This window comes from Hippocampus zosterae, chromosome 18, assembly GCF_025434085.1.
Source record: "Hippocampus zosterae strain Florida chromosome 18, ASM2543408v3, whole genome shotgun sequence".
Lineage (NCBI taxonomy): Eukaryota > Metazoa > Chordata > Actinopteri > Syngnathiformes > Syngnathidae > Hippocampus > Hippocampus zosterae.
In genome coordinates, this window is record NC_067468.1 from 15,274,305 (window position 1) to 15,294,682 (window position 20,378).

General features: G+C 46.2%; 1 protein-coding gene across 6 annotated transcripts; it reads right to left on the reverse strand.

The window, feature by feature from the left end:
- Positions 1-1,065: 1,065 nt before the first annotated feature.
- On the reverse strand, positions 1,066-20,069 carry LOC127590766 (ras-related protein Rab-27B-like). Of its 6 annotated transcripts, none has more exons than XM_052050192.1 (8): positions 19,817-20,069; positions 13,588-13,706; positions 13,458-13,496; positions 5,974-6,148; positions 5,246-5,334; positions 4,540-4,643; positions 4,265-4,388; positions 1,066-3,581 (listed from the first exon to the last, which is right to left on the reverse strand). In XM_052050192.1, the coding sequence occupies exons 4-8, from the start codon at positions 6,124-6,126 to the stop codon at positions 3,395-3,397; spliced, it is 657 nt and encodes a 218-aa protein (XP_051906152.1). In that variant the 5' UTR covers positions 6,127-6,148; positions 13,458-13,496; positions 13,588-13,706; positions 19,817-20,069; the 3' UTR covers positions 1,066-3,394. The 6 variants fall into 6 exon arrangements, with proteins under 6 accessions (XP_051906152.1, XP_051906150.1, XP_051906153.1 ...); XM_052050190.1 differs by lacking the exon at positions 19,817-20,069 and adding an exon at positions 14,043-14,282; XM_052050193.1 differs by lacking the exon at positions 19,817-20,069 and adding an exon at positions 14,039-14,282.
- Between the last annotated feature and the right edge of the window lie 309 nt (positions 20,070-20,378).

The window sequence follows — 20,378 nt, forward strand, 5'->3', positions numbered from 1 at the left end:
CTTACTATACATGGTCGTTTTTTTCGGCAAAAACGCTTTACTATACATGGTTGTTGTTTTTCTGCAAAAAACGGCTTACTATACATGGTCGTTTTTTTCGGCTAAAAACGCCTTACTATACATGGTCGTTTTTTTCTGCAAAAATCACCTGACTATCCATGGTCGTTTTTTGGGGAGGGCTAAATACAGCTTACGATACATGGTCGCGTTTCGGGGGCAAGAAAAATGCCATACTCTCCATTGTCATTAATTTTGGGCTAAAACACCTTTTCTACATGGCTGACTATCGCTGGGAAGTTGAGAAGCCTATCGCAGCTTTAGGCCATTGGAACCGACATATATGCTGTCACTGGACGGGGTTTGAACCCGCGCTGCCTGGATGGAAAGCCAGTGTGTATACCTCTACACCACCAGTGACTCTGAGTTGCTTTGCACGATAGGCATATTTGACATGCACTCTGGACGATTTGCAGGAAAAAAACTGTTTCATGTTTTTTTTCTCACGTCACAAAGTTGGGTTTGAACTGCAGTTGCCTGGGCGGAACGCCGGTGTGTATTCCACTACACCACCAGTGTCTGTCATTTGTTCTGCGTGATAGGCATATTTGACATGCACTTTGGAGGGTTTGCAGGAAAATGGGTTTTCAGCTAAAAACGCCTTACTATACATGGTCGTTTTTTTCGGCAAAAAAATGCCTTACTATACATGGTCGTTTTTTTCGGCTAAAAACGCCTTACTATACATGGTCGTTTTTTTTTCGGCAAAAAAAACGCTTACTATACATGGTCTTTTTTTTTGGCTAAAAACGCCTTAGTATACATGGTCGTTTTTTTCAGCTAAAAATGCCTTACTATACATGGTCGTTTTTTTCGGCAAAAAACGCCTTACTATACATGGTCGTTTTTTCGGCAAAAAAACGCCTTACTATACATGGTCGTTTTTTTTCGGCAAAAAACGCCTTACTATACATGGTCATTTTTTTTCGGCAAAAAACACCTTACTATAGTAAGGCCTTTTTTTGCCAAAAAACCCCCAAAACAACAACAAAAAAGTATTAACAGAGGTTAAAACTAACAGATTTATTTGTAACACCAAATGCATGACAGTCATTTCATTCTCACATGCTGACTGGCGGTGCCACAATCAAGAAAATAGAAACCACACACAAGCATCAAACAAAACATCAACAAACTGCACTCGTCTGAGAAATTTCACACAAAGAGGAGTTCCAAAAATAAAAGCTCTTAGAGGTATTTTGCCTTTTTTTTTTTTAATACCTGGCACATAAAACAACATCGTCCTCACCTTCTGCTTCTGTGTTGTACTCCAGAATGAATAATACATCAACATATTGAGTAGCTCACACTTTACAGAGAATCGGAAAGAAGAGTTAGTAACAGGCACAAAATGACTCCTTAAACATTGTAAACTTTTCAAGAGGATACCAAAACTACACTTAGGTTTGAGGTGGATAGAAAACATGCATCAAGTACATCAGTCAAGAAGACACATTAAATTGAAGGAGCTCGAAATGACCAAATCGTACATGAAGGGAGGCTTGGATTAAACTGATTTGCTTTGGAGTGTAGTGCGTGTGGTGCGGTGATCAATCGTGCGAGAGAAAGTCAAACTACATTTCATGTTGTCATGCGATGTGCACAAGCCTGAATGTGATTGTGACTGTTTTTTTGTCTATTCTGCATATGCCCAGCGGCTGACTGGCGATCAATATACGGTGAAAAGTTAGCTTCGATGAGTTCCACGATGATTTGTAGCAGTCTGTAGGAAATGGATGGATGATGGGAACACAAGATGACAAAAACTCTTCAGACTTTGTGAAATGACAATTCAACAAGTTGGGAAGCTCACAAGAAAAAAAAAATAGTGGAAAAAAAAAGTCAGCGAGAAGATACTGGAGTTTATAAAATGCAGCAGCACATGTAGTATAAGTCGTTTGGGCAGATTTTTAGGATTCGGACTCCTTCAGAATCCTGACTGCTCATTAATGTGAGGATGCTACCACATTTTGTGAGTCTCATATGGCACTCGTCATCAGATGTTGGCACGCATACGCACGACACCCGAACAGAACATGAAAGCAGTTTTTATCCGAGGTTGAACAAATGCTTTTGTGTAAAGTTTCTCTTTTTATTTCGTTTTGGCACATTGGCAGATTAAAGGTGACAAAGTGAAGCCAAAGCTTAAGGGCACATAAACCTTTTGAACAGATTCATTGCATACGCCACAAAAAAAAAAAAAAAAACAGGGAAAAAAAAAACATGTATTCTTCAATTTGTATCGTCATTCCTAAAAGGGCCACGGAACTCATTTGAAGCAGCAACAAATACACACAAACAACAAAAAAAACGGAAGATTCTTGGCTGCCACCGGTTTCAGCACACTTTTAGACGAGAACGCCCGACAAATGCGTCATTTGTTGGGCGAAGAAATAAATACATAGCAAGCAAGAAGGATGATTCTCATTCCTTGAGAAAATCCTCCACTTCCACACACATTTTCCATAATGTAAGGCAAATAGAGGTGTTATGACTTTAGATACATGGTTGACTTGCACAAAAACAACGTAGAGATTGAAAGTTGGGCAGAGGTGGTGAGATACAATTGAAGTGGCGGAAGGCGTCACAGTGGAACTAATAGTCTTCTACATTTGCTATGGTTTCACTGGGACGGTAAGCAACCAAGAAAAAAAAAAGTGTTTAGAAAGTGTATAGAGCATCGATTTTAATTTCAGGATATTTCAAGTGTGAGTCAACCAGACCAAACCCTGGATGTTATCAACAGGCCGTCTAACAAGTACAACAAAAAACAAAACCAAAAAAAACTGTGAAATGCTTTAACGAATAACTATTGGGATTCAAAGACACTCAATCCGACCCAAAAAAGAAATTAAATTAACGGGCCTGTTGATTGTACTCCAACTACGACGAGCTTGAAAGGCAAGCGACACAGGAAGACGCCGTTCCCCCGTTAGAAAGTGACGAAAAGATGAGACAAATGAACATAAAGCCACAATAGAAGCAGCGGCAGCAGCAATAAGGGCCAGAATAGTCGACTGCGGGGGAACAAAAAGTCTCCGACCTTGACTCACCGGCATTTTGCCACGAAAACTGAAATGGATACTGAGGTGATCAGACTGCAGTACCTAGAAAAACCCTTAGAGGGGGATCTAGAGTGGCTCCAGTCCTATTGAGGCATTTCGGCAACAGAATTCCATAGTGGGAAAGAGAAGAACGAAGTCAAATAAGAGTTTCGTTTGAGCCGGAAAGGAGATGATCAAGATGACACCAAAGAAGCATGCAAGCAATGATGACGGCGAAAGATTGGCGAGTAGAGAGTACACACTACGTCACTTCCTGAAAGAGCTCTCCAGCTCTAGCATGCACATTTCTTCTCCTCGGGCTGTGCGGCCGAGAGCCTTGTGCTCTCCGTGCCGTTAGAAGGCTCTGAAGGCGGTTTGTCTACGCACTGCTCCATCCTCTTCATGACCAGGTCCAGCAGTGTGATCACGGCCTTTTCCACCTCCACCCCGGTCGCAGCGCTGGTCTCGAAATACGGGATCCTGGCAGGCGAGAGGGGGGGGGGGAAGTTAAACAGTGAAACATTCATTCATTCATTCATCTTCCTAACCGCTTGATCCTCACGAGGGTCGCGGGGGGTGCTGGAGCCTATCCCAGCTGTCTCCGGGCAGTAGGCGGGGGACACCCTGAATCGGTTGCCAGCCAATCGCAGGGCACACAGAGACGAACAACCATTCGCACTCACACTCACACCTAGGGACAATTTAGAGTGTTCAATCAGCCTGCCATGCATATTTTTGGAATGTGGGAGGAAACCGGAGCACCCGGAGAAAACCCACGCAGGGAGAACATGCAAACTCCACACAGGGAGGCCGGAGCTGGAATCGAACCCGGTACCTCTGCACTGTGAAGCCCACGTGCTAACCACTGGACTACCGGGCCGCCCCACAGTGAAACAGTTCAAAAGTAAAATATTGCTACAATATATCCACTTGCAAAGATGCGAGCCGTATTTGTCCGTGCGCCAGATCATAAGGCTGTTTTTTTTTTTCTTCCAATAGACTTTAGAACCAACTCTTAGTCTGCCCAAATGCACTGTACATAAAGGAAGGCACGAGCCAAAACCCCAAGCCTCAGGAGGCACATGTGATAACCACGAGACTTGGTGCTGCCTAGGGAGAGACAGCGAGAGCGAGAGAGAGAGAACATAACGCTGTGGACGTACCCGTACTTATCCGCCAGCTCTTTTGCTTGTTTTTCTTGAACCTCGCGCTGGTCCGCCAAGTCTGCCTTGTTTCCAACCAGCACTATATCGGGGTTCTCACAGTAAGCGTTGGCCTGAAGCTGGCCTGAAAGACAACAACACAAAGCAACCGAACGAGCTCTCATTTTTTTTGTTCGGTGATCCAGCAAAGCAAACATTGGTACCGGTAGCTGGGATTTTACGCAGAGGCAATTAGCGGTTTCGAGAGAATGTAACGTTGACATCAATAAACATACTCATCCAGTTTCTGACATTGAGGAAGCTCTGCTGGCTGGTGAGATCAAACATCAGCAGGAACCCCATGGCGTCTCTGAAGAACGCTGTCGTCAGGCTGCGGAACCTGCAGCGCAAGTCCAAATCGGGGTTTAGCGTCAAGCAGATTGAAATTATTATTTTTTTTTTTTAACTACTAGTTCAAGTCAAGGTGCTACGTATTGTGGTGTGTACACCTTGTCCACTTGGAGGCAGTACAAGATGCACAGAGTGCGCGCTACAACTGCTTTTCAGCAGTCCTAGCCATTCTTTACAGAGGATAAAGAAGATGCGCCGGTGACTTTTGCAACATAGATGCTAATTTTGAGGCCGTGCCTCGCCGCGATTGATTTGATGGTGAACCTCAACCGAGATTAGTTTATCCGTTTTGTCTTTCTCACTGAAGGCTCGAGAAAGTAAGACTGAGTCATCCTCAAGTGAGTCATCTATCCTTGGAAACGGCACCGCACACAAGATCAAAGCCTTTTACAGCGTGACGACCGTGAGCGTACATCATGCACAGTGGTCATCAATGATAGATGACGACCGCGTGCGAGCAAACGACAAACACATCCTTCTTAGAGTGAACACGACGTGCTTGGAAATCTAGTCGTTTGTCGAGATCGCCGAGAGTCATCTCTACTTTGCGCTACTTCCCCTAAAAAATAAAACTAAAAAAAACAAGCCCACCTTTCCTGTCCAGCCGTGTCCCAGAGCTGGAGGTGAACCTTGAAGGTTTTTCCTGCCGTCATTCCATTGGGGTTGGAAGCTGTGTACACCTGAGGAGAAAGATCACTTCACCTTCAGTATGGTTAGCTTTGGACGAATGGTTAGCCATGTCGTGGTCGTCATAGCAGAAAGGCAGAAAACGAGATGCATAGCATCTTGTTTTGTTTATTTTGTTGTTGTTTTTTTTTTTAAACATTGCCCGTTTTGTCATGGTTCACTCCGTATTCGCAATGCATCATTAATATGATGCCAGAATTTGGCTTGCAACGCACAAAACATTTCAGAATTAAAACTAAATTTTAAAAATGTGGTTGTACTAAATCTAGGGTTGATCCATGCAGCAGATCGAAAGCGACTCCAAAAGTCAACCCTGGGAAGTTCAGACAGTTGGGAACGAGCAACGTTCCCATGTGGGTATTCCCCCATTTCCAAATTAGAGCAGTCACATGATGCCAAACATAGTTGACAAACACCCCCCCCCGCACCCCCTAGCCCACCTCTCCCCCCTGATGTAATCCGTTTAACTTCCCGAATGCAGAAACCTTTTCATCATCCGTGAGGAAAAACACTGCAGCAAAATATCAATCTGAATCACCTCATTAACTAATATTAGCGTCACCCGTTAAAAAGACCGGCAGAGACAAGAAACGTGCACACGCGTGTCTTGCTTCGGATCGAGGCCGTCTTACCACTCTTTTTTCCCTGAAGTCGATGCCGACTGTGGTGATGAACTTGGGGTTGAACTTGTTGTCTGTGTAGCGGTACAGGAATGTCGTCTTCCCCACACCGGAGTCTCCCAGGGCAAGGAGCTTTATCAGGTAGTCATAATCCCCATCAGTCATAGTGATGACGACCAATAGAACCCTGCACAAGACAGACGCAGATGCATGTTAACGTCCGCGTCGTTTTTTTTAACCGTGTTGGTTCACAGCGAATCCGGATAGTATCCGCCGTGCTTCACATTTTGTTTACGTTGCAAACGTACGTTTGTTTACGTGAAAATAAATATGTTCGCAATTTTGAAATAAGACTGCTGTATTTTATGCCTTATAAGGTGCTTCGGAATATAAGGCGCACCTTCAATACATTTTCAAACTTTTTTTTCCAAATACAGAGCGCACCGCATTATAAGGCGCATAGATGGATTCTATTCCATTCAATTGAAGTGACAATAGTGGCTGCGCTTGCATTATGCATCCACTAGATGGAGCTACACTATCCATCCATCCATCCATCCATTTTCTGAACCGCTTAATCCTCACTAGGGTCGCGGGGGGTGCAGGAGCCTATCCCAGCCGTCTTCGGGCAGTAGGCGGGGGACACCCTGGATCAGTTGCCAGCCAATCGCAGGGCACACAGAAACGAACAACCATCCACGCTCACATTCACACCTAGGGACAATTTAGAGCGTCCAATCAGCCTGCCAAGCATGTTTTTTGGAATGTGGGAGGAAACCGGAGCACCCGGAGAAAACCCACGCAGGCCCGGGGAGAACATGCAAACTCCACACAGGGAGGCCGGAGCTGGAATCGAACCCGGTACCTCTGCACTGTGAAGCCGACGTGCTAACCACTGGACTACCGGGCCGCCCGGAGCTACACTAAAGGAATACAATTCATTACAGCTTTATTTCTATGGAGCTTTCACAACTCTGCAGATATAACGAAGCGCTTTACAGAACATTTAAAAGACTACATCCAAGAAATCTGAATATTGAGCCGTATATAAGGCACATCGGATTATAAGGCGCACCGTCGGCTTTTCGGATAATTGAATGCTTTTAGGTGCGCCCTATAGTGCGGAAAATACAGTAACTTTAAATAAGATAAGATATCCTTTGTCCCACACTGGGGACAAATTTATCAATTTATAAATGGGAAACGGTAAAGCGCAGCGTATACTTTGCAGATGCACTTGCATAACGTTTGAAAGTAGCACATTTGAGTCGAAAAGTGACATCGAAATCAATGAATCGTGTCATGTGATGGCAAGTATTGCAACAGAAAAGAGAGCAAATTGTCTTCAAAGGCGAATCATATGGTCTGAACAAAACCAAAAGGAAGTCGTGACTGATCTTTCCGAGTACGGATAACAGTTTGATTGAAGAGGAATGTAGCGTATTTGGGCTCATTCTCCCTTTTTTTTCTGTTGATGGCCTCAAGGTTAAATGTGAGAATGTTTGAAAAGACGATCATGAGACTCCAATTCACTCAGCTGAGACAGTTAATTCGAGAGAGGCCGCGGTTCAACCCGGCACAACGACTCCCAATCACACGTACTCGGATAGCGCAGGAGGAGAAAAGCGCGGCAATTGCGGGCATGTGCTAGGATGGGCGGCTAAATGATTCAACTTGATAGCTCGGAAAAGACTTTTCAAGATGATGAGAAGCTTCCACTTAGCCATATTTTCTTACTACTTTGCAACTAAAAGAAAGCCATATAACAAATCAGAATGATGATGTAGTCCAGTGGTTAGCACGTCGGCTTCACAGCGCGGAGGTACCGGGTTCGATTCCAGCTCCGGCCTCCCTGTGTGGAGTTTGCATGTTCTCCCCGGGCCTGCGTGGGTTTTCTCCGGGTGCTCCGGTTTCCTCCCACATTCCAAAAACATGCGTGGCAGGCTGATTGAACACTCTAAATTGTCCCTAGGTGTGAGTGCGAATGGTTGTTTGTTTCTGTGTGCCCTGCGATTGGCTGGCAACCGATTCAGGGTGTCCTCCGCCTACTGCCCAAAGACAGCTGGGATAGGCTCCAGCACCCCCCGCGACCCTAGTGAGGATCAAGCGGCTCGGAAGATGAATGAATGAATGAATGATGATGTCACGGCATTAACTCATTCTGTACCAACCAATTCTGGACCAAGTCTGAAAAGACGTTTAGAAACGTCTTTGGGAGTGAATGAGTTAATATCATCATACTTCCTGTGATTTTTAGACCTACGATACTTTGAAATCGTTTTCATGTCAGTGCCATCGGTATAGGTATACTCTAGCAATTATGCGGCGCCTGCTTTCATGGGTTGAAAATGGGAGCATGACTTGGGAAATAAGGGTAGGGGGAAGTCATATGTAGGGGAGGGTAATTTGCAGGGGGGAGTCTGTTACGTCTTGGCGGATAGCGAGCAATAATGTGATGCGATGGCGTGCTGAATGATGCCCTTTACAGCAGCATGCAAGGAGGCACGCCTGCATACGTACACGCCGTCTCCCTCATCATAACAGCAATACAATATTTACAGACTCTCAGAAACGCTGCTGCGAGGATTTGTTACGCCGAGCTTGTCGTTAGGAAAAAGTAGTCCCGAGAGCATGCTAAAACTTCTCTCTCAATAACAAGGAAGAACAAAACCATCAAGCACCAGAGAGACGTTAAAAATGCATGAAGAATCAAACGCAACAGGGGAGATGGGGAAACGGCAAGCCGTGTAAAGGCAGAGACCGTGCGCGGCCACGGCTTGTATAGTAAGGAGCTTGCGTGAAGCCCCCCCAAAAATGATGTGGGGTGCAGACTTTGAAGAGAAGAAATCAATTTAGCAACATGAAGTAGGCAGCCCGGTAGTCCAGTGGTTAGCACGTGGGCTTCACAGTGCAGAGGTACCGGGTTCGATTCCAGCTCCGGCCTCCCTGTGTGGAGTTTGCATGTTCTCCCCGGGCTTGCGTGGGTTTTCTCTGGGTGCTCCGGTTTCCTCCCACATTCCAAAAACATGCGTGGCAGGCTGATTGAACACTCTAAATTGTCCCTAGGTGTGAGTGTGAGTGCGAATGGTTGTTCGTCTCTGTGTGCCCTGCGATTGGCTGGCAACCGATTCAGGGTGTCCCCCGCCTACTGCCCGAAGACAGCTCGGATAGGCTCCAGCACCCCCGCGACCCTAGTGAGGATCAAGCGGCTCGGAAGATGAATGAATGAATGAACATGAACTAGACAAACTTTAGTTGCTTTAGTGTGCCACCCAAAAAAAATATGCAGCAGGCCAGATCTTGCCCAAGGCTTTGAATTTGACAAGTGACGTATTGATAACAGTTGAAGGAAAAAAAAAAAGATTTTGGGCTGCACCTCTCGGCGAAGGTGCAATGTTGCTCACATTCAACCCACCAACTCTGGAATCATTTTGAATTGTTATAGAGATTTTTGAAAAACATATTTAGAGTTATTCGAGGAGAATAGGGACCAGAGAGTGAAAATCCGCGTATCATTGGCACCCAGTGAAACACAAAAAAAAATCCATAAATGCTCCCCGGGCCCCTGTATTGCTCATCAGGCAATGTTTCCTTGCCAGTTTACCTTTGATTGACAGATGACAAGTTCCGTGCATCTTCCGCTTTTGCCCCCCCCCCCCCCAAGCCGAATGGAGCGGAGGAAACAACCGCGGATTTTCCACACCGCATAACATATGCATGAGGCATGATTGAAACGCACAGCCGCGTTTGTTTTCAACTTGGCGAATCGTGATCGATTGCACATGAAAAGGACAGCTGACATTTGTCAGAGAACCCGACACACTAATGCGCCCTCGACGGTCGAGATCCTGTTAAACAAAGCAGACACCCGTTTAATTGTCCGAGGACAGCGGCGAAGGTCTTTGCCAAAGGCACCAATCTCGTTCCAATTTCCATCAATAACTGCTAAGAGGGATGAAGACCGGCCCTTAATTATTTCATCCGGGCCTCTTCTGGGATTCCACAGCGATTTTAAACGTTGGCATATTTTAGCGCCACTTAACCAAGGCACCGAGTCATTCTTAATGTCAGAGCCTGCTGGGTCCTTCTGCTTCGGCAATCTGTAGCGTCGAGAGCAGAAGGCTTTCCTCAACACTTCCGGATTCATTCATTCATTCATCTTCCGAGCCGCTTGATCCTCACTAGGGTTGAGGGGGGTGCTGGAGACCATCCCAGCCGTCTCCGGGCAGTAGGCGGGGGACACCCTGAATCGGTTGCCAGCCAATCGCAGGGCACACAGAAACGAACGACCATTCGCACTCACACTCACAGCTAGGGACAATTTTTAGAGTGTTCAATCAGCCTGCCACGCATGTTTTTTTTGGAATGTGGGAGGAAACCGGAGCACCCGGAGAAAACCCACGCAGGCCCAGGGAGAACATGCAAACTCCACACAGGGAGGCCGGAGCTGGAATCGAACCCGGTACCTCTGCACTGTGAAGCCCACGTGCTAACCACTGGACTACCAGGCCCACTTCCGGACTGTTTTCAACAAAAAGAATCAAGTCATCAACGCTTCTGCGTTTTGGGGGAAAGTTATGTCGGTCCAAGGAGATGGTGGCGCTGATATAGGGAAGGCGTTGCGTTCATTTGTCCAAGCATTCCGCTTCAAAGCCCAGGCCATGGTTGCGGCATCATAGCGGTCCGAAGATTAGACGACTTCTGCTCATAGTGCAGCAATCAATTGCATATTTCATATTTCATGACAGAGTTGCAAGTCTCAAGCGGTTCCTTCAAACCCTTCTTAATCCCCCAGCAGGAGGCGCACCAACAAACACCGCCAGACAGCTGCCACGGCTGGGTGCGAAAGGTCAGCGTGGATACTGGCGTTCCGGGAAGAACAACTCCAAAATAGGTCGAAATTGAATGAACAAAAAATACATTTCATGTCATTTAAAGGACTTTTGAAAACGGTGGGAAGTCGGGCCATAACGATGCAACATGTTGAATCACCCCCAATTTGAGCTGCCCAAACATTCTGCCAAGCGGTCAATAGTCTGAACCCTCAACAAACGGAAATGAAGATATGCGACGATGATCCCCTCGAGCCATTACGGTAATGCCAGCGTCTTTATGATTGTCAGGAGAGGAGACTCGGGGGTTGATATCGGGCTAATTATCCTCCCGCGCTGAACAAAGATTACTCAACAACACTCGCAGGCCTCCAGCCAATCCGCCAGCGATCGACTTCTCGAACATTTACGGGCTTTAAAAGACACCATATGCTGCAGATGCGTTTCCTTTTGCAGTCAAACCTGTTTCAAAGCATTCTTGCACGATTTTCTGCACAGATGACTTGAAAGTATTCCGTCAAGAGACTGCGCGCGATGCCAAAGGAACCCATAAGTGACGTCATTTTCTTTTCAAATGAGTGTTTTAGGAATTTCTAATCATTTGAAAAGAAAACAAATTCTGCAGGAATAAACGGCTTTCTAATCAACGCGATGCAACCACCGCAGTTTAGTCGCGCTGGGCTGAATTGAATGACCTTGACCGAGACTAACTGCCGTGCACATGAGCTCATGAGCGTCCAAAACATCATCACGCCACTTAGTGAAGAAAAAAAAATACGTCGCGAGCGGACAATAACGGTTTCATTGTCTCCTGGCCGTTTTCCCAACAGCATTGTTTTTTTTGCTTCGTCCTTATTTTGATTTGGCCGCAAAGCATCACGAGTTGGACTGACGGCACTTGACTTGATATTTTCTCCAAACAAATATTACGCAAGTGGCCCTTAGCCGTCGGGAAATGGTGATTATTTCAACTCAATCAATAAACGCATGCTTTGGTGTTTTTGTGCTACGCTGCGTCTGGTCGTAGTCGTAATCGTAATCGTATAAACATCAAATCGGTATGGATAGCATGCCACTTGTGCAGGGTAGGTCAAAATCGATTTCCAAGAGGACACAGTTTATGATCCTGTCTAATCTGATTAGATCCTGTCCTGTCCTGTCCTGTCCTGTCAGTGGTGTGGGAAGGGCAATGCATCAAAAGTAAAAGGTGCTTCTGATACTTGAGTGGCCTCACTTAGCAACATCCATCCATCATCTACCGCTTATCCGGGGCCGGGGCGCGAGGGCAACAGCTTCAGCAGGGAAGCCCAGACTTCCCTCTCCTTAGCCACTTCTTCCAGCTCTCCCCGGGGGATCCCGAGTCGTTCCCAGGCAAGCTGGGTGACATAGTCTCTCCAGCGTGTCCTGGGTCTTCCTCTGGGTCTCCTCCCGGTGGGACATGCCCAGAACACCTCACCAGGGAGGCGTTCAGGAGGCATCCGAATCAGATGCCCAAGCCACCTCATCTGGCTCCTCTCGATGTGGAGGAGAAGCGGCTCGACTCGGAGCCCCTCCCGGATGACTGAGGTTCTCACCTTATCTCTAAGGGAGAGCCCGGACACCCTGCGGAGAAAACTCATTTCGGCCGCTTGTATCCGAGATCTCGTTCTTTCGGTCACGACCCATAGCTCGTGACCATAGGTGAGGGTTGGGATGTAGATCGACCGGTAAATTGAGAGCGTCGCCCTTTTGGCTCAGCTCCTTCTTCACCACTCGTGAACAAGACCCCAAGATACTTGAACTCCTCCACTTGGGGTAAGATATCTCCCCGACCCGGAGGGGGCACTCCACCCTTTTCCGACTGAGGACCATGGTTTCAGATTTGGAGGTGCTGATTTTCATCCCAACCGCTTCACACTCGGCTGCGAAACGCTCCAGTGAGAGTTTGGAGAGCCCCGTTTGAAGGAGCCAACAGCACCACATCATCTGCAAAAAGCAGGGATGCAATACTGAGGCCCCCAAAACGGACCCCCTCACCGCTTCGGCTGCGCCTAGAAATTCTGTCCATAAAGGTTATGAACAGAATCGGTGACAAAGGGCAGCCTTGGCACTTAGCAACATGACAGAAGAAATACTGCACGTTATTCAACTTGGTCGCATACCGTTTAGTTTTATGCCTTTTTAAGGGATCATTTTGTCCGAGATCCGACTGGTTTGAACAAGTGTTCACAAATCCACTTTGAACGACATCCACCAGTTTTGGAGTGAAATGAGACAAACCCCGACAGCAACGCGTCACAAGAACGCGAGCTGCGTCTTTACAGCCGTGCAAAAAACGGACGCTTTAAGAAAGCAGAAAGCCTTTTCCCAAGACATTCTTCGCTCCACATCACTTGATCACGAGACGGAGGAGGAGGAGACGGCGTTCATCGCCGGCCTCCGTCCGCGGAGGTCTGTTGCTTCCAAGTTTCGTAACAGCCTAGCAGCAGTTTTCAAAGAAAAGGGTGTGATCAAATTCCACGGCTGCACACAAACACGCATTTACATTTCCCTGTACAGACAACCAAGTAGTGTCTGATGTCTTTTGCTGCTCCTTTTCGACAACCACCCTCCCCCCGCCCCCCCTACGTCGATCGAGTGGCCTGTCACATGCATCCATCTCCGTGGCTTCGAGGCCTGACTTACCGCTCAGTTGGTCCTCAGCTGATTCAACAGTGTCGGGTCCTGGAGGGGGAAAGGAGGCGTCAGGGAGCAGCTGACCAGCAGCCTCACATGGACACACACACACACACACACCAACGAACTGTTTGCCTACCATTCGGCTGGAGGCAGACGAGGACGAGGAACTTTAACAGCCACTCCCCCCCACCCTACCCCCTCAACCACAAGCAGCAGCACCACCGGAGTTATCTGATCAGCTGACTGGCTGCCCGGCTGCACGGAAGGATGAATAACTCGGTTAAGGCGAGCGACCACCTTGCTGTAGCTGTCGTGGTGGTTAACTTGCTCATTAAATGAGGAGAGAAAGGAGTCGCACCACCAACCAGCTGAATTGAGAAGAAAAAAAAAAGAAAACTAGTGGGATCAATGCTACTTTTCAACAGACGAAGAATAGCTAGCTACTGCGGTGACTAAATGGTAACCCGAGTAAAATAACTTTCTCTACCGAGTCGCCTTGATGGACGACTATCACTTATTTGTCGACTGACATGTTTACTCTTGATGTGCGCCATCCTGCTAGCTCGCCGTTTTTTTTTTTGTTTTACCTACTGAGTTTGAGTCGTTAGAAGGTTTCTCTTTCTGCTTCCACCTCTTCCTTTCTTCCTCCTCGGCTATTGTTTCTTGTTTCTTGTCTGACTCTACCGCCGCTGTGCTGTGTAATTAGCGGGTGGGGCCGGCATATGGTAAACTAGCTCTAGTTGTTGGACACGCGGGCGCAAAGGCACACATCATCATTTGAAGCAAGTGCAACAGCGAGCAGCCTCCGGTTATGCGGGTGGAGTAGCAAAAGCAGGAAGTAGAACAGACCTGAAATGTGACTGCGCACGATAACTCTTGAGGAGGAGGAAATGCGTTCTGTATTTGTTACGCAAGTCGACTCGCGTATTGCGCAAATAACAGCAACAAATAAACTCGAGTCCATGATGATATGTGTCCAGATTGCTCATTCTCTCGTGTAATTCAATTCAAAATTAGTTGGATGATATTTCCAAAGGGAATAAAGCGGGTTTATCCACCTAATCGGATTAGCTAATCGTGCGTGTCGTTCCGGTTATTATAGTTCGGTCAGAATAATGCTCGGTACTCTCGCTTCTCCGCTGGAGAGCTTAAAGGGTCATGCATTTGTTGACCTGTGTTAACTTCAGATCAATAATGCAATTACATTTGCTTATCTTGGTTCCAATCTCACCAGCGGTCACATGGACGATAAAAGGGCAGAGGGGCCTGAAGGTAAAATAAATGATAACATCAGGTAGTTTTTTTGTTTCGACCAGGGGTCCCCTGTGTACTCTTACCTGAATTGTACATTTTCATTAATAACACCGAGGAATTCAATTTTGGAGTTAGGTCTGACAATTGTTCTGAATTCATTTTTGGGTGCGGAATCCAAAAACTGAACCGTTTTTCCTTCTCCCATCACGTCAACCACATTCTAATACTGAACGTTCTCTCCTTTTGAGGTACAAATTTCAAACCCCAGCCATGTATTTTGTCCCATCATCTTAGTGGGAAGAGACGTCGGAAACTGCCGCCAACTACAGTCGGGAAACCGTTACAATCCCTTCGCTCCCATTAGCGGAAGAATGAAAAGGGCAACAGGGCCCATGACGACTTGCTCGGATTTCAACATCAAACAAACATGACGACAAGTCATAATCGCCAGTCAACCGGAACAGGTTTTATTAATGTATTGAACAGACCACAGATGCATATCGTACATGGAAATAAGCTCACAGGAAGGTGTAAAGATGACAAACATTCACGCGCACACACACAGCAGGCATCAGATTACGGTTCACTGGCCACCCAACAGTACCGGTAATTGGTGCTATCCTTTTTGACGCCGGAATCAAAATGGTGCTAATGCTATGCAGGCTTCTGTGTAGGGGAAGCTCGAAGGGAACCGTCTTCCACTACAAATGCTAATGATACACGACAACAATATTTGACAAATTGCACAAAGAATTTGTGTAAAAACGACAACAACAACAATATAGAAGGCGCAAAAGAAAAAGAACTAGAATCTTGGTTATGTGCCCTCTTAGTCATGTCTCGGTTTACGACATTTTAGTTGGTCTATGGTGACCCTTACACCACCAATTTACACAGGATTGCAAAGCATTAGGGAGTCCAAGCTAGAGGTTCTTTCACCAACTATCATAAATCGAAAACGTTTTTCAGAGGAACTAACTGGGGGAGTTGCAACTGTCTATGATGCTTGGCAGAGATAGATCGCTGTCTTAGCTAGCTGTCTTAGCTAGCTGGCTTAGCTAGCTGGCTTAGCTAGCCGTCGTAGCTAGCCGTCGTAGCTAGCCGTCTTAGCTAGCCGTCTTAGCTAGCCGTCTTAGCTAGCCGGCTTAGCTAGCCGTCGTAGCTAGCCGTCGTAGCTAGCTGTCTTAGCTAGCTAGCTAGATAGATCGATCAGCAGACTGGCCACAGTGCACTTTTAAATAACTGGTGGTCGTTTTTGCCATCAAAACACACAGACACGCAAACCTGAAGACATTGCTTCTCAAGCAATTTGGCCAATTCCTCCACCACACCATTTCAGGAGACAGCTGAACTTTATTCATGCATTCCAATCAGACAATGGAAGGAGTTAGGAAAGATTCCAAGCCTAATTTTGAAACATTATTAGCAGCTGAATCACCAGGACCTCTTGTTGACGACAGGCAACACGCTTGTCCCACATAAGCGACTCAAAGAACACAATGTCAAGTCGGGCCTGCACAATGGAGATCCAGTGTGGCGCACTTGCTGATCGTCATGTTCTTGAGCAGCCAAAATGAAGTCAGCGGGCCAAGAGGGATGGGCTAATTCTGATATTCTCACATCACACTCACTTGAGTTTTGTGCCTCCTGACTTTCCAAGCACGCACACTACGCAGATGCCATCAATACATTTTTCACACAAAGCATCCAAACAATGTTGTTGGGGAAACAGGACAAAAGAATTCATGACGCAGCGACAGTGTTAAAGATGTATGAACCTCCGGCCTCCTGTGGATTATCTGCATGTGCGTCTGCGTGACGGGGAAGTCATGATCACCCTAGGTGGCTTCTTTTAGACTTTACGGCTTGAAATCAGGGCTGTCTTGAGTCATGTGTCTGTTTTTTTATTTATTTGGGGCGTCTGACTTCTGTTGTTTATTTCAAGGTGAAAATATTGGGGGGAAAAAAATAGCGATCCCATGCTGCCACACAAGTCAGACGAGTGCACCGCGACAACATCAGCGACAAAAAAGCCATTTAAAACGGCAACATTCAGAAAAGACGGCTTGAAACGGAACCAGAATGCAACACAGTGATGCCTTCGTCATAATTGGTGCACATTGCCAATGTTAGATGACTCGACCGCTCCCCCGTTTCCCTTAGGGTGTTCTTGGAAATGTGTCGAGACTAAAATAGAGTGACAGAACCACGATCCATCCATTTTCGATACTGCCCACTCACATTCACGCAGTCAAAGAGTGGGAACTGAACCCACAGAGGCTGATCGGACGTCATCGGATGACCCACTTTACCACTTGAAAACAACAATTTCACTCTAATTTATGATGTTCAAGACAAAAAGTGAAGTGAATACATTTCTTGAGAGAAATGCATAACTCAAAAACTTTATCTGCGCGTCATTTCAAGGTTATTTAACAGATACATTCACCCCGTGACTCTCTCGGATAAATGTGAAATCATGAATCAGCATTGTAAGTGTTGGACTATTTTCCCAGTATACATTTAATTTGAAACAATTGACGTAATCCCATGAAATCTAATTCTCAATCACTCACCTAGTAGCGTGTGAGAAGATGCAGTTGCTGCGGTTTGGACAGCGTAACTGTGCAGAATTCAAGAGGGTAAATGAGTAACCCGCAGCGTGCGTGAATGAGAACTAGCAGTTGGGCCTTTTCGCAGCACTTTGCATTCACAGAGAGAGTTTAGTGAGTTAACTTCTGCCATTTGTCCGTTACCGCAACGAAAGATAAACAGCATATTTGTTGTCTACCTCCTTTGAGAGTTCCAAGTGCAGCGGGAGTGAAGGCGGCAGCATCGTGACCAGGAACTCCCCGCACTTGTAAAACAACTCCACCACCTCCTCCTCATTTTGGATGCCTTCTTCACCTTCTGTCCTTTCACTCGTTCCGTCTCTGTCACCAGGCAACTAGCCTTTTCTCCTGCTTTCTCTCTCATCTTTGTGACTCTGTTTTTCTTTTACATTACTCCGTGCGCTTTTTTTTTTTTACACATACACGCATATCTTTTCCTCCTGCACATCAAGGTTTTAGGTTTGAAGGCTTTCAAAGCAAATGAATGTAAAATTCCGTTGAAAAGCACACACACATACAAATGAATGAATAAAAGATACTTCAAGATACTGAAAGGAATCAAACCAGCAACCTTCCAAATGGTTGACCACCTGTGCGATGCCAATCTAATGGAACAATAAAGAGATAAATCCATCAATCCATTTTCTAAACCGCTTGATCCTCACTAGGGTCGCGGGGGGTGCTGGAGCCTATCCCAGCCGTCTTCGGGCAGTAGGCGGGGGACACCCTGAATCGGTTGCCAGCCAATCGCAGGGCACACAGAGACGAACAACCATCCACACCCACACTCACACCTAGGGACAATTTAGAGGGTCCAATCAGCCTGCCATGCATGTTTTTTGGAATGTGGGAGCAAACCGGAGCACCCGGAGAAAACCCACGCAAGCCCGGGGAGAACATGCAAACTCCACACAGGGAGGCCGGAGCTGGAATCGAACCCAGTACCTCTGCACTGTGAAGCCGACATGCTAACCACTGGACTACCGGGCCGAGATAAAACCATCTCGGCCCGACCACGAGATTTAATATCGACCACGAGATATTAAAGAGATAAAACCATCTCAAAAAAGGGGCTGGCATTGTGAATCAGGCTTGTGACTTGAACATCGCCCCGCTTAACGGTGGAGACAAACAGCTTCTGTCTTCAGTACGATAGCCTCGGAGAACAGCATTGTATAGATCAACGTGCAGCCTCAGTCATTAAAACGGCACCACTTCATAGTCGTAATCATGGTGCTTTATGACTGAAGATAAAAAGTGGCAGCTGAGGGGGAAGAAAATGTACTTCCAAGCACCAGTACAAGCTCCAATATTGATCTGCAAGTATTTTCACTCCCCTGAAATTCATCCCCAGATTCATTTATTTCCCGCTCTCTCTCTGCCGAGCTTGTTTTTAATTCATGGCCAACTATTTATTTGTAATTTTACAAGTTTAAATCAAGATAATGGCGACAACATAGAGGGAAAAGGAATTGAGGAACAATATAATCGTAATTGCCGTGCTTCCTGTATTGCTGGGGGGTGGTAGAGTAGCGTGTCCTTTATAGTCTGAGGCAGCTTTTTTCATGTTTATGGATCTCAGCTCCACATCATCAAGGCAGGAGCACCGTGGGAATGGCCGTGAGCACGCCGCAGAAGCGGGATCCACAAGTGAGCTCAAAAATGCAACAAGTGAACGCAACAAACCAGGAAAAAAAAGAGAAGGCAATGGGCGAAATGGACTATGTGGTCGAGTAACGACAAACCACGTGAAAGGTAGTGATTTTACATTGATTGTCTCCCACAATGCACTGCAGCACACAGCATCCAGGTGAGAAGGTAAAGGTTAAGTCAGTTCAGTCTTGCAGATATAAAAAAATAATAACAATACATTGCAACAAATTGGATTTCCTTTAAGAATCAAGCACAGCTACTAATGTTGTTTTTTTTTTCATGGCACCGAATCCTACTTAAAACAACGAAATGCTTCCTAAGAGATTGTTAAAACTCTGGCTTTGCATACCATTTTTGTTCAAACCAGAAAGCTTCAAGCCCCAACTGTTGATTCACGACTCACAATCTCCTTCCACGCACCTGAGGTTGGACAAAGATAAACTCCGCATAACCTGCTTAAAATTCGTTGAATTTCTGCAAAACCAAACTGAACTGCAAAGACAATCAAATAACCGTGCTCCAAGATCCACAGTCCTGTCAAGACAAACATTTGCCATCAGTTTTTTTTTTTAAGCACGGTGGTTCGTTGCATGTGTGGCATGCAATTTAAAGTAGATAAATAAGAAAAATACTGGCTTTGAGATGCTGCAGAGCCGCTGTTCCACTCCACAGCTGAGCCCCAAGCAGCCCTGCGCCTGCCGGGTTATGACTCATCGCCCGCCGCTTGCCTTCCACTGATGCTCGAAGCCCCAAGTAACACGGAAACGCTCCAGTAAGCAACCCCCTCAGTCAACGCTGCGTCGGGCGTGTGAGTCGCTGCGACGACGTTTCGTCTCGTGCTCTTACCTTTGACGTTCGAGAAACAAACTCAGATCTTCCTCGCAGGTGGCTGCTGCTCTCTGGCCAGTTCGTCTCCTCTTCCTCCACCTCCAAGACGTCGCATCGCTCCCAACGGTCCCAATGGAGAGCGAATTCCGGGCTCAGAGGGGCCGAGCTGCACACAAGTCGCTATTAGTGATTACTGTGAGGCGTACCAAACCAATAAGTGGACCTCGGAATTATGGAGGAAGCTCGGTTTTCCTGGGGTGGAGGTTGACGTTTTGTCGCATTCAGGGACGCCTCGGAAAATTGAAAGACATTGCCCTCTGCGTTTTGGTAGCAGGCTCGTTATGAGGAAAATAGCTGAAAAATAAATACTATCTGAAATAAAATGAGATCACATTCACTGGCTATGGAAAAAAAACACTGTAAAAATCATTAAACTATGCAGCATCATTAGAAGTGTGATTATTGGTCCTTATTGTTCCTCTTTGAGAATGTCACTCCAAATTGAGCTGGGATGTTTTCTCGTGTAATGTATTAATAATATTGATCATAAAAATATACTTGTATATTTTTCAGGTGTACC

Excerpts from the sequence above, each read along its gene's own strand:
- LOC127590766 (XM_052050191.1), bottom strand. The coding sequence starts at position 6,126 with ATGACTGATGGGGATTATGACTACCTGATAAAGCTCCTTGCCCTGGGA. Across the intron at positions 5,335-5,973 it reads ACTTCAGGGAAAAAAGAGTG|GTGTACACAGCTTCCAACCC; the intron begins GTAAGACGGCCT and ends CTTTCTCCTCAG. Across the intron at positions 3,582-4,264 it reads GAGCTGGCGGATAAGTACGG|GATCCCGTATTTCGAGACCA; the intron begins GTACGTCCACAG and ends CTCGCCTGCCAG.